Raw genomic sequence first — 12,362 nt, forward strand, 5'->3', positions numbered from 1 at the left:
TTGACTTTCCGGAGCTGCGCGTCTATTCCCCAACTAACTCCCCTGGGTCTATTGCACCTGGGATTCCATTTTGGCGGACTATTCTATGCCATTACAGCATTTGACACACCGTTATGGAGGTCTTCACCTGAAGAACAACTGGACGTATTCCAATCTACTGAAATCGTGCATGGGTATGCGCTGGAGACCGAATAAAGGTCAGAAAAAAGGGTGTTTTGACACTTGTATTTCTATGGCTACACAATCCATCTAAATGTCCCGAAATGGAAACAGAATGATATTGAAATGATTGTTTATTCTCTTAACAATCGTTTGGTTTCATGGATGTACTACGCCTGCGTTTTCAGTACACTCCTATGCGGTAGCGAGAAATGGAAGACATATCCCAGACAAGAAAGACACCTGAACACCTTCCATATGAGAAGCCTCCGCCGCATCCTGGGAATTTCGTGGCAAGACAAAGTCCGAAATAAAGAGGTCTTGTCTCGTGTGGGTCTGCCTAGCATGTTTACCTTAGTCAGGCAACGCGGACTCCGTTGGCGAGGCTACGTTCACCGCATGCCAGAAGGCCGCATTCCCAAATACTTACTGTATGTTGAGCTGGCCACTGGAAGTAAACGCACTGGACGCCCACAGCTGCGATACCGAGAAGCTGTGAAGCGGGACGTGAAGGCCGTGCGTATTGACATAGAGACCTGGGAAAATCTCGCAGCTGATCGGTCACAATGGAGAGGAACCGTGACCAAGCACCTCAAAACAGGAATGGAGAAGCTGACATGAGCTGCCACAGAGAGGTGAGCCCTCAGAAAGCTTCGTTTCAGCTTTGTCCAACAGACAGCATACACATGCAACACTTGCAACAACTACTGCCATTCACGCATTGCTATTCGCAGTCATAGTCGCCGTGCTCCAGCCGAGCAGACAACTAGGATGCTATACCCATGCTCGACCCTGACCGACGGAGGCCTACGTTACGGTGTAATTGGTGTATAAAATGATCCACTGCAGATTTTCTAAAGGATTCTCTTGTTTGACTGGTCAAATAAGTAGGGTATGCGGAACTACTTTTTTTAAGATACGATGAATATATGAAGTTCATATATTTTGAACTGCGGTTATAGATACCAATGATGATGCACGATCCTCGCAGTAGAGAGCGCTATGAGGTCAGTGGTTCGAATCCCGTACAGGCCTGAATTTTTTTTTTTTCAGGTCTGATTTTCGCTATTGCATAAATAGCGCTCTCTACTGCGAGGATCGTGCATCATCATTCGTACTTTTTTTAACTTTAAAAATTCCCTAATAGAATCAGTTTTTTTCCGTTTGTTATTAAGCTTACACCGATGTGATTGGCTTTCAAAGTACTTTTCATTAAAATGATAAAAAAGGTTTAATTGTTCTTACCCTTTTCCTCTTTTTTCAAGCGGTATAAATCTCATGCGTTTTGATCAATTCATTTCATACTTACTCACAGATACAATAAAACGGTTGCTGTAGTAATTGCCTGCCAAATTTGAAAACTAAAGAAATGAGGGTTTTCGAGTTACAGTCGATGAAGTCAGTGCCTATCTATTTCACAAAACCATTTTTGCGCCTAATTCATAAATCTATATAAAATTTTAAAATCGTTCTCTGGATTTTATTCTAACGGCAATGAGTAGACCTGCAAATGAAGTTCTGCGACATTTGAGATTTTATCACACTTTTTTTGAAATGAGAATTTAATTTTGGGGTGTTTTTGGAAAAAGTCAAACCCAATTGACAGGTGTCAATCAACATCATTCTTCTACACTAAGTATATGACACGAAAGGGGAACGACTGCTCTATTATGCCTGTAGGTTTTAGTTTATTTGAATCAAAAGTGGCGTGTTCACACTTTCTCAAAGTTGAACCTTTTTGTCAGCTTTTTGCCCTGACCTATTAAAAATGGAAAAATTGCTCTGCCGAAAGTATTTTGAACGTCAATGGTCATTAAAAAGGAGGAAAAAGAAAAAAAGTACGAAGAAAAAAGAAAGAAAAAGAAAAGAAAAAGAAAAAGGAGAACTCCGGTATGGAACCCCGGACTGTTACTGATTCTTGGTAACGTGTGCTTGGCGGTCATGGCAGGTCAAGAGTTCGATACCGGGCCAGTGCGCGACTAAAGTTTTTTTTTTACTTCCTTTTCTTCCTTTTTCTTTTTTCTTTTCCTCCTTTTTCATGGACCTTAGCTGCCCAGAATGTGTTTCGTACAAAAAAAATACCCATCTCACTCTTCTCTCGTAGAAGAAAACAGACAAAATGGCGGAATACACAATAGCATCGTAGTTCCGTTTTTTTGGCCTCAGCAAGTGTCTAAGCCAGCCGACGGACACCCAACATCAGGTTACGGCTCCATGCTCTAAGCATTGGCCCATTTTATTTGCAATCAAACCGTTTCCTTTGGCCAACAAACGGAAAACAACATCGGACCATGTGCTCAGAAGAGATTTGCATAATTCTAAAATCATTTTGCGAGGAAAGCCAGACCTTCTGTTCTATACACTCTTATTCTAAGTCTAAAAGCAACCTGCTCTTCCAATACCAAACAACTATCCCCCGACTCTATCTAACCTCGAACTCCCTTTGCCATGCTTATTTTCTGCATTGGACAAAGAGAGTTGCTTTTAGACTCTCCTCCGACCTGGCCCCAAACACCTGCCTCAAACAGGTATAATACCACTCCATTCTTTGAATGATACATAGGGATTACTGACTTTCAGGCTTCATGATGCCATTCCGTCACCAGGCGGCCCTACACTCGACAATCACATGCAATATAATCGCCCTTTATTTGCTTTCACTAACACCGCCATTTGCAAAACTTTACCAAACTAGCCCCAGGCACCCGTTACAATTTACACGTCATCGCTTACATACGGGTCTCTAACACTTCATTTTGCAGTTATAAAGCTTCTCTTAATCAACGTGTTGGGAAAGCGGTGGAGTTGGTTGTGCAACTATGCTTATTCTCCCTTCTGAAGAAGACTGAGTGGAACATGAGAAAAATTTTGAATCAAATATTACTTCAGATGTTCATAGGAGCAGCTTCAGGATATTTTTTTGCTATATATGAGTTCATCAGCGATTCCAATTTTGAATTTCGCTCAAGGAACAAGGTAAGAAGACATCTACAAGAGTTGCAAGATCATCTGTTCAATGTAATGGCTCATGTCCTTCGTGAGGATTTTATCGTTATCATCGGTCTAGATTTGAAGGCTCGTCAGGAAGCTTTTTCTACCGATTAGCGAGTTAAAACGTACATGTTTTGTGTACCGCTCCTTCACTTACGACGCACACACCGTCAGCTAAAGACCTAACACGAATTTAGCGCTATAGCGTGTTGTTTTGGAAGGGCTACTTTGTTGAAACGACCAAGTTACATTTACTTTGTGTCGACTGCCACGTTACATATCCGTTTCTTTGCTTCTAAAAGTTATCTATGAATTAAATATTGTGTAAGCGATACTTTCCCGTTACAATTGCGTATTTACTTTTTATTCGCCAGTATGGATCGGCTTTCTTAGATGAAATGCCATTTTCCAGTTAACAAAGTACATTTTATGGCATAAATCTACCTCAATGAAAAATATTTCCCAAGGGACAGAATGGTACGGTCGGTTAATTTTGGCAAAGTCCAGATAGGCAACAACGAATCAAGAAGCCCACATTGTTATGCTTTGAAAAATGATACTTCGTTAAATCTATTTTCACATGTTAGAAGAACGGAGACCGGAAAATATCTTTGTTCAGAGGCCGTAAGAGATGAAATAGAGCTTTACACTGCAAAATTGAGACTTCGGAACAAGTTCACGCCATCCATGACAATTTGGAAATACTACAATGGCCAGAGGAAATGCGGGTCACTCAATAACAGTTTGCATTTAGACGCGGTGACTTTCTTTACAAGGATTTCTCTTGCTTACATCTAATAACAAACCTTTGAAGTTTTTTTTACCTCGGAAGGATATATCACTGAAGGCATTTTATAGACCTCAAGGTTTTTGACTGATTGAAATTTAAGGTATGTGGCAGTGACTTCCACAACTGTTGTTTTGGTCAGAAAAGTATAATTGTTTTGTCCGCAATACAAATTTACAGATGGATTGAATCGCCAACTCGTGTTTACATAAGATGATTGTATTAATTAATTGAATTTTAACAATCAGCCAGAACTTTTACTGTTCCCAAGGGTTGTTGTTTTCATCAGTACGTTAGCAATAGAAGTGATTCACGGTGTTAGGTTTGTACTTTAAATAAATATGTTTAAGTTCACTCGAAAGATGAGTATAAACTGTAACAAGCTTATCGTTGATGCGCGGCCAGTACTTCAAATCTGACTGACACTCGATGCCAAAACTCAACCTCCTTCCCAGGGTATGTCCATCACATTGCGTTACGCTAATTAAAAACTGGGTGCTATTGTGCATTTTCTTGCACAGGAAAAACCAAACGGAATTTCTGATTCTGGCCCTTGATGGTCAGAATAATAACTACGACTTTCTCTCTGACGAAGGAATAGCAATAGGCACAATTTTAACCTACCAGGAGGTCGTTGTTTGGTCTCTTCATGCAATGTTGGAGAGAGAGAGAGAGAGCGTTGCGTGACAAGTTCAAATTAGGGCTGTGGAGGGGACTGCAGGGAGCGTTGTACCCATGCACTTTATTTTTGCCAACAATTATTTAGACACCAGCATCAGTTATATAGTGTCCCATTTCAACCTACGTATCCAATAAAATAACTCCTGAATACGTAGCATGCCTATGTTTTTTATTAGTCAAGCCAGTTTTTTTAATCAACTCCATCTTCAAATTGCCCCATGTCTTTCTTTTCCAGAGCTATTTGAGCCATTGGTAAGCTCTTTTTCAGCAGGTGAAAGTAAAAGTGTAGAGTAAAAGTATTTTCTGTAGTTAGAGATCACATCCATGGGTGCAGTATAACCCAATGTTTTATTTAGTTAAAGATAACTAACATAGGCTGCACTTTAGGTCGCACACCCATGGGTGCAGAGTAACCCAGTGTTATTTAGTTCAAGTTAACTAACATTGGCTGCACTTTAGGTGGCACACCCATAGGTGCAGTGTAACCCAGTGTTTTATTTATGTTAAGATAACTAACATAGCCTGCACTTTAGGTGGCGCACCCATGGGTGCAGTGTACTAGTGTAATCCAGCGTTTTATTTAGTTGAAGGTAACTAACATGGGCTGCACTTTAGGTGGCACACCCATGGGTGCAGTGTAACCCAGCGTTTTATTTAGTTGAAGGTAACTAATATAAGCTGCACTTTAGGTGGCACACTTGTGGGTGCAGTGTAACCCCGTGTGTTATTTAGTCGAAGGTAATTAATATAAGCTGCACTTTACGTGGCACACTCATGGATGCAGTGTAGCCCAGTGTTGCTCATGAGTGGCTGTAACCCAGTTGATTCTAGAGAGTGCTACCCTTTAAGTAGTATAAAGATATTTAGACATTCTCTTTATGACAATGAAATTATTGTGAGGAAAGATTTCCTCAAGTTGCATGGTAGCACATTGTTATGTAATTAATGCATTTTTCCAAAAGTTTAGTACTTTTCAGAAGATTTTTTTGGTTTGATTGCACATTGATTATTTCCTTACCGCTACTCCTCCTGCATTATATTTATTTAAGTGAGCAACTTTTAAGACAGAAAGTATCCTTCTTTCAATAACATGGTGGAATAAAATTACAATTTACACATAGATATTACCATGATACTTTTTGGTAGGAAATATTAAGTTTTTTATCTATCTATCTATCTATCTATCTATCTATCTATCTATCTATCTATCTATCTATCTATCTACCATAGTTAAGCCTTATTTAGTTTACCCGCCTAATCGATAAACGAACAAATTGGTCCCATTTTCAGACGACATTACAGCTTTTTGGCAGCGACTGCCGAGAAACCGAATGTGCCATGGAATTACACCCAATTAGGAGAGATATTTTCTCCCTTCCAGCAGTCATTACAAAGCCGTTTTGTCCTCTCAAAATTGGACGTAGTTCACACATTAAAGGCGATATATTGCCAAAAAAAAAAAAATTTACAATTATCCCGTTCTCAATAGGCTGTTATTCACGTATTACTAAGCTGGGCAATAAACGTTTTCTCGTGGCAGAATTATGGGGAAGAAGTTGTTCTTCATTTTACTAAGGACTTATATAGTACTCCGTAACAAAATCGCTGACATAGTAATAACTAAACTTTCAATGTAACTATTGTTGGATAATTCATTACTTGACGAGGGAATTCCGCATTAAGTTTAACTTTAGTTTAACTTTAATTCATTCGCCACAGGAATGGTAGGAAAAAGGAACAGAACTTTCGTTCCAATTCACACCTAACCCCCTTTTTACCCACCCATCCCATCCCGGGGAGGCCATCCATCACACAGTAATCTCGTGGGTGGAAAATTAACGTCTTCTACCCCAACCCTGCAGGAGACGGGACCCCAATTTATCGTCCCTATCCGAGAAGACTAGAAAGTATAACCATTTGCAGATATTATTACAAAGGCAGCACTTTCTTCTCAGTTAATTAAAGACCCTGAGTGTTGGTCCGGCCGGATTTGAACTCACAACCTCCCGTACAACAGTCCGGCGCTCTACCAATTGAGCTAACCGGGAGGCGGTTAAGGTTACTTCCACCTCTGTCAGAGGCCGAGAAAAATGGTTTTTTCTTTTATTGGACTACATTGAAGTTAGACATTTTACCTAACGTTTACAATGAAAAGAAAAATTAAAAAATCCCAAAAAGTGTGCGACTTATCTAGAAAACGTATTTTCAAGTCAAAGTTAATGAATCGGGAAGGTTTCATAATCTTGTAAATGGCGAACCCCTAGGGGAATATTCGCGGCATTTCATGTTATTTGCATTTTTTGTATAAGTGCGCTCTTGACAAAATTCACACGTGGAAATTCTCTGCTAAAGGCAGTATTTTCTCATGGATAAAAAACATAAATCAAAATTAAAGAGGAGTCCTTGAGTAAAGGAAGAGAAAAACAGGCCCAAAGAAGAGGGAAATGGAAACAATTTTGTCAGGAAGGGAAGAGTCCTGGCATTCCTCTCCACCCCGGCATCCAAATTAAATTGCGAACAAAGAGGGCGCCATCAACATTTGTCGTTCAGAGGTTTAAGAAAGAAGTTTCCTTTCACTTAGCAAGTACCGGCCTTCATACAAAAACATAGGCAATCACTTCGAATCGTATGAAATTATGAATAAACCTTCCCGAGGGAACTCATTTCAACAGAGCGAGATAAAAAAAAAAGTGCTGCTCTGCGCTACTTTTCCTGGGAAAATCTTGATTCATTGTCATTGACGCTAGGAGGTGCACTCTTCCCATTAGTTCGCGGTTTTAGGGGGCGATATAATCTCTTGGTGTGGCGCTAATCGTTTACAACCTTTGGGAGCTGTTTCACTAGGCCGATTAGCTAGCTGAACATTCTTTCTAGGTGTTTGTTTACAGACCGACATCTACTACTTAACTTGACATCTGTTTTCACAGTGAAATTTAAGCTGTTTACTCAGAAGTTTCAAATTACAAAAGCACGCAACTTTAAAAGAAATGGCGGGAGACGAAACATTTTGAATGACTTCTCTTGTACTGATTCTCGCCATATTTCTTTGAAGGAGACGACGTTTCTTTCAGAGGATGCGACTAATGTCTCGACAAATGGAGAGGATGCAACGGATTGTGTTAATCCGGACAATCCAGCAGCCAAACAACCGCTATCGCCGTAAGCACAGGACAGTGTGGCTGGCATAAATTGTAGAGCATTTGTGCTCAAAAGCGGGTACTACGGGTTCTGCATACCGCCACCACGAAATAGGTAAGGTCCTGGCCGAGGAACTGAGGCCGGAAGAATTGTAAATCGGAACGCCGGGGAAGGCATTACGAGTGAATTCGTCTGCCATTTCAAAACCAAAGTGAACCACGAGATGAGCGCGAGCGACTGGAAATTATTTGGCAGTTCACGATTTGGCAGGCATCTGTCACTACCAGCAATGTGATTGGCTGCGGCATTTACCAGGACAAGTTATACCATCTCGCGAGGTAATAAAACTCTGCAGGAATTTCCGGTAATAAGGGCCAGATAATCCCTTGTTTTTTCATGTGAAAACAGCTTGCACTTTTAACTCGCTTAACGTGGGACAAGCTGTTTTCACTGAACTTCCGGACTTTTCCGACTTTAACTAGTCAAACTTGTCCCAGTGAAAACACAGCCCGAAATGTCGCATTTGATTTTAAGCATTCTTTCCAATGAAAAAATGTCACGGACAACGCTGTAGAGTCGTTCAATTACAACCTCAGGAGCTAAATAGCTTTTCCCTTTGTAATTCATAACGGTGCCGTTTCTGCGGTACAACAGAAGAACTAGGCTGAATTCCCCACAGATTGAGGGCCGTTCTAGTACAACATTATTTCCTTTTATATCGTTGTGAAGGTATCCTTTACAATGCACGTGGTCTAAAGCACTACATATCTTTTGAAATTTAGAAATACACTTTGCTTTAGTAACTACGTTGTTATCGGCCTCTTGATGTAGAGTTACACTTTCTTGCTGAACACCATGAGTCACAAGGCATAATGGTGAGGCCTTTTGTAACAAAACCAAAAATCATGGGTAGATTTGGATGGTCCCTAAAGCAGAAGCAACCGTTGTTTCGTAGAGTAAATCTCTCCTTGCTCGTTCTTTATCCTCTGACGTTTCATTGTGAGTCACTTGCTTAACAATAACCTCGATGCTTCGATAGCGGCCGAGAAAACACTGTCCAAAGCTTCCACTGTTAACTGGAGTTTTAGAAAAGTGTTCAATGTTCTCTGGCCTAAGTTCTTAGGGTTCAAATCTGGATCCATTAGTCGCTGTGGTTTTTTTTGCAATTAAAAAGGTTTGATGACGTTTCTCGCGAGGTTTCTGCGAGACAATTGCGTCGGCACCAACAGCCATTTGAATCATCTTTAAGATAGCGGCGCTTGAGCGACCACCCAAGTCCACTTTCTTCCCTCTACTGCCTGGTTTAAGCGCGAGGAAACGGGGTTTCTCGACATTTTCTGGCTCGACATATTGGTGGAAGGACGTGCCTTCTTTTCCTTGGCCTTAGAAGTACATGGCACCAAGTCATTTGCTTCACAGTTTAATGATTTTAGTTCAACATTTTTATTCGTTGAATTCGGCATTTGCTTCCCTTGTTTCCTCTTTCTCCACTCTTTTCTCTGTCTGTTTCTTTCTTCTGGAGTGTTTTTTCATATTTTGATAACTCGCTCTTTTCGTTTTTCTTTACCTTCAAAATCCTTCACAACTTCCGACATAATTATGTAGCTAACTGAACTATTTTCGAAATACAAATAAGCAGTTGATGTGCAGGAAATTCAAACCTCGTTTTAATGAACTTGATGCAAGCGAGTTTGACTAATGGTCGTGGGTCGTGGGTACAAGTCGTGGATCGTGGGTAAAAGTCGTGGATGTGATAATACTTAACAATAACAATAATCTTTCAAAATATTAGTTATAATAGTACATAAATATTATACAACCCTTGTCATTGTATCACCTCGGTTTAGTGAGCCTAATATTTCATTGATTTCATCGAACAGAATTAATTCATTTCACCCAAAAAGAAAAGTGAAACCAAAGACAAAGCCATTATTTGCAGGATGATGTAATCTCTTAAAATGAGGGTCATTCCAAAGAGTTTGAGGAGTTTTGTTCAGGTCAAACGCTTGATCAACACACACAAAAAATTATCTTACACTGAAAAGAGAGAAGTGTTAAACTTAAAAGAACAACGTTTCAGAACATGAAATAAGCTTCGAGGATCAGAAGCACGGCTATTGGCCGTGTTCTTGAATTAAAATGAAATTGTGCTCTCAGTGCCGGTTAAAAATAAATGAAGTTTCAAAAATAAAAGTATATCCCTCTGCTCGTCAGGGAAAATAAAGCTTGTGTTGCTCAATGACATTCAGACAAAGAGCCGAATGCTTCATCAATTGTCATCTCCGTATCGCGTACCGTCTACCCCGCATCTAAGAGAAAAAAATTAAGTGAAACAGCGAACTGTTGCAAGATAAGCCGATATATAGATAGCAACGTTAGTTGCAGGTCTGGAGATGTTGGCTCCAAGGTTTTACCAAGGCACGAAAATATAAAACCTCTAGTATCCAGTGTGCGGTACAATCGACAACCGGAAATCGCAAGCCAATGTTACATTGGTCACGACAACTGGCATCGGTGACAAGAAATTAAACGAAGAACCAATTAGTACAATCTTAAAATTTTTCTTCGTCCATTTAACTGGCCAGGTCCTTTTCTAAATCATAAAATAAACTAGATATGAAGAATTATTGAAATAAGCTAATTAATAAATAAAGAAGTTCTAATAATTTTAATTTTTAAACGATTCAATTCTTATCTGACAAAGACCACACTGCAGAGTTGCGAAACTGTGACGTACTCAAGAAACATACGTTTCATTGTTCGTCGAGAAGTATTGCATTACTTCACGGTAACTACACCTTTTGCTGATCATTTATGCGAAAAAAGATATTCATTTTCGCGAAATGTAGAATCAATGAGGCGAATATACGTTCTATAACACCAAGAAGCACTCATTAGCGCCACGGAACTTTCAAGAGCGCAATTTGCATGTTTATAAACGATCAATAGTGTCAACGAACAAACAAGAGCATCTATCGACAATCAAGGACGCCAAGTGGACATTTAAACGCCCGCAATTGACAAACAGTAACACCGAAAGAAAATCATTAACATCTTGTGACAATCGTAAGAGAAAAAGAGACATTCAAGAAGTCAATTAGCATAGAGAGGCGCAATCAATGGCGTCAAGAGACAATCATTTATTGAAAAGTTACATTCTATCCCGCGAATCGTTAAACATTTGTGTAATAATAGTCCTTTTTACAGTTCCCGGCGCCATATTGAATGAGTAACCGCGCAAACATGATAGCGAGGTTAGTGTTGAGTCGCGTTGCGAGTTCTAGTGAGAGTTTAGTGAAATGTGGTGGTGCTCTGTCCTTTTCATCGAGATATTTCGACAATGAACGATACTTTCCCTACGCAGGATATTCCTCCTTCTTCTTCGAAAGGAAGAGGAAGACACTGTGCCGCTTTTTGGTTGTGCTAATAGCTATTATGACACAGCAGGCAATCCAACAGGTCTGCATTTCTTCTAGTTTCCGAATGACTTCCAGCAGTGAATCAGATGGTGCAATCTCCTGAATCGCCAGCATGGAAAGGACGGATTCTTCATCACAAAATCAATTTTTTTGTGCTCAGAACATTTCAAAAAAGAAGACATGCGAAAAAACGTGGGCAGGTCGCTGGAAATTGGTGAAAGGTTTATAATGTTTGTACGGTTGTTTTGTTGCTTGGATACCGAAAGAAAATGCCTGCTTTGATTTTCGGTATTGAAGTGTTTATGTTGGGATTTTTGTTTTGGGGGGGGGGGGGGGGATTTTTTTCTCCTTATTAAAATGGTGATATTTATATTTCTTTGTGTACTGTGGTCTTATACGATATCTGTGAACTGAATGTAAAATTATAAAATTGTAATGTACAATTAAAATGTAAAATTATAAATTTATAAAATGATGAGTTTAATTATTATATATATGGGCAGAACCATCTCGATTTAACTGGTCAGTACCGAAAAAACTATGGAAAATGCCTGCTAAAAGGGTCCCAGTAGCAACTGTGACAACTGAAGGAGAGTCATTTGAAGTTGAACAGGAATTATTTCACCAAGAAGTTAAAGCACCTGTGTCAACTGTCAATGCTGCTTCACCTTCACCAGCTCAAATTTAATGCTCAAATTGATTTAGGTGTAATCTTTCCTTACATTAAGAAATATTAATATTAATGTTGTTAGTACTCAGGGAAAAAAAGATGATGTTGGGCTTGTAAAATCAAGATAAGGTACCATTGTACATTGTGTAAATAAGGGAAGTGATTGGCATGACAATAAAACGCGAGTTAAACTGTGTCTTTATGGGAAGGAGCTTCAAAATTCTATTCTTCAAACATAACATTTCGAAGAGCCTATTGACAATAATTAACATTATTATTCACAGGAGAAAAAATAAACAGTTCTGTACAGTCTAAAATAATCCTAGTTGTTGCATATTGAGCAAACTCTTACAGCATATTTTTGTGAACAAGTTCTTGTGCTGGAAATGGGAAAGGTTCTTTCAGTTCCACATAGTTAAGATTAATCCATGTAATGCAGATTCTAGACACCAGGCTCTTGCTGATCCCAAATCTATCAGCAAGATCTTGTACAAATAACCCAGCCTTTAGTCTCATA

The 12,362-nt window shown here is 39.5% G+C and overlaps 1 protein-coding gene and 1 pseudogene across 1 annotated transcript; one reads left to right on the plus strand and one right to left on the minus strand.

The window, feature by feature from the left end:
- The first annotated feature begins 285 nt into the window (after positions 1-285).
- On the plus strand, positions 286-780 carry LOC148719429 (uncharacterized). Its single transcript, XM_088740106.1, has one exon. The coding sequence runs from the start codon at positions 286-288 to the stop codon at positions 778-780; it is 495 nt and encodes a 164-aa protein (XP_088596232.1).
- A 7,450-nt stretch (positions 781-8,230) lies between these two features.
- Positions 8,231-9,920, minus strand: LOC148719430 (uncharacterized; annotated as a pseudogene).
- Positions 9,921-12,362: the final 2,442 nt, after the last annotated feature.

Source organism: Stylophora pistillata, chromosome 12 (genome assembly GCF_964205215.1).
Source record: "Stylophora pistillata chromosome 12, jaStyPist1.2, whole genome shotgun sequence".
NCBI classification, from domain to species: domain Eukaryota; kingdom Metazoa; phylum Cnidaria; class Anthozoa; order Scleractinia; family Pocilloporidae; genus Stylophora; species Stylophora pistillata.

Coding starts and splice junctions, on each gene's coding strand:
- LOC148719429 (XM_088740106.1), top strand. CDS start 286: ATGATTGTTTATTCTCTTAACAATCGTTTGGTTTCATGGATGTACTAC.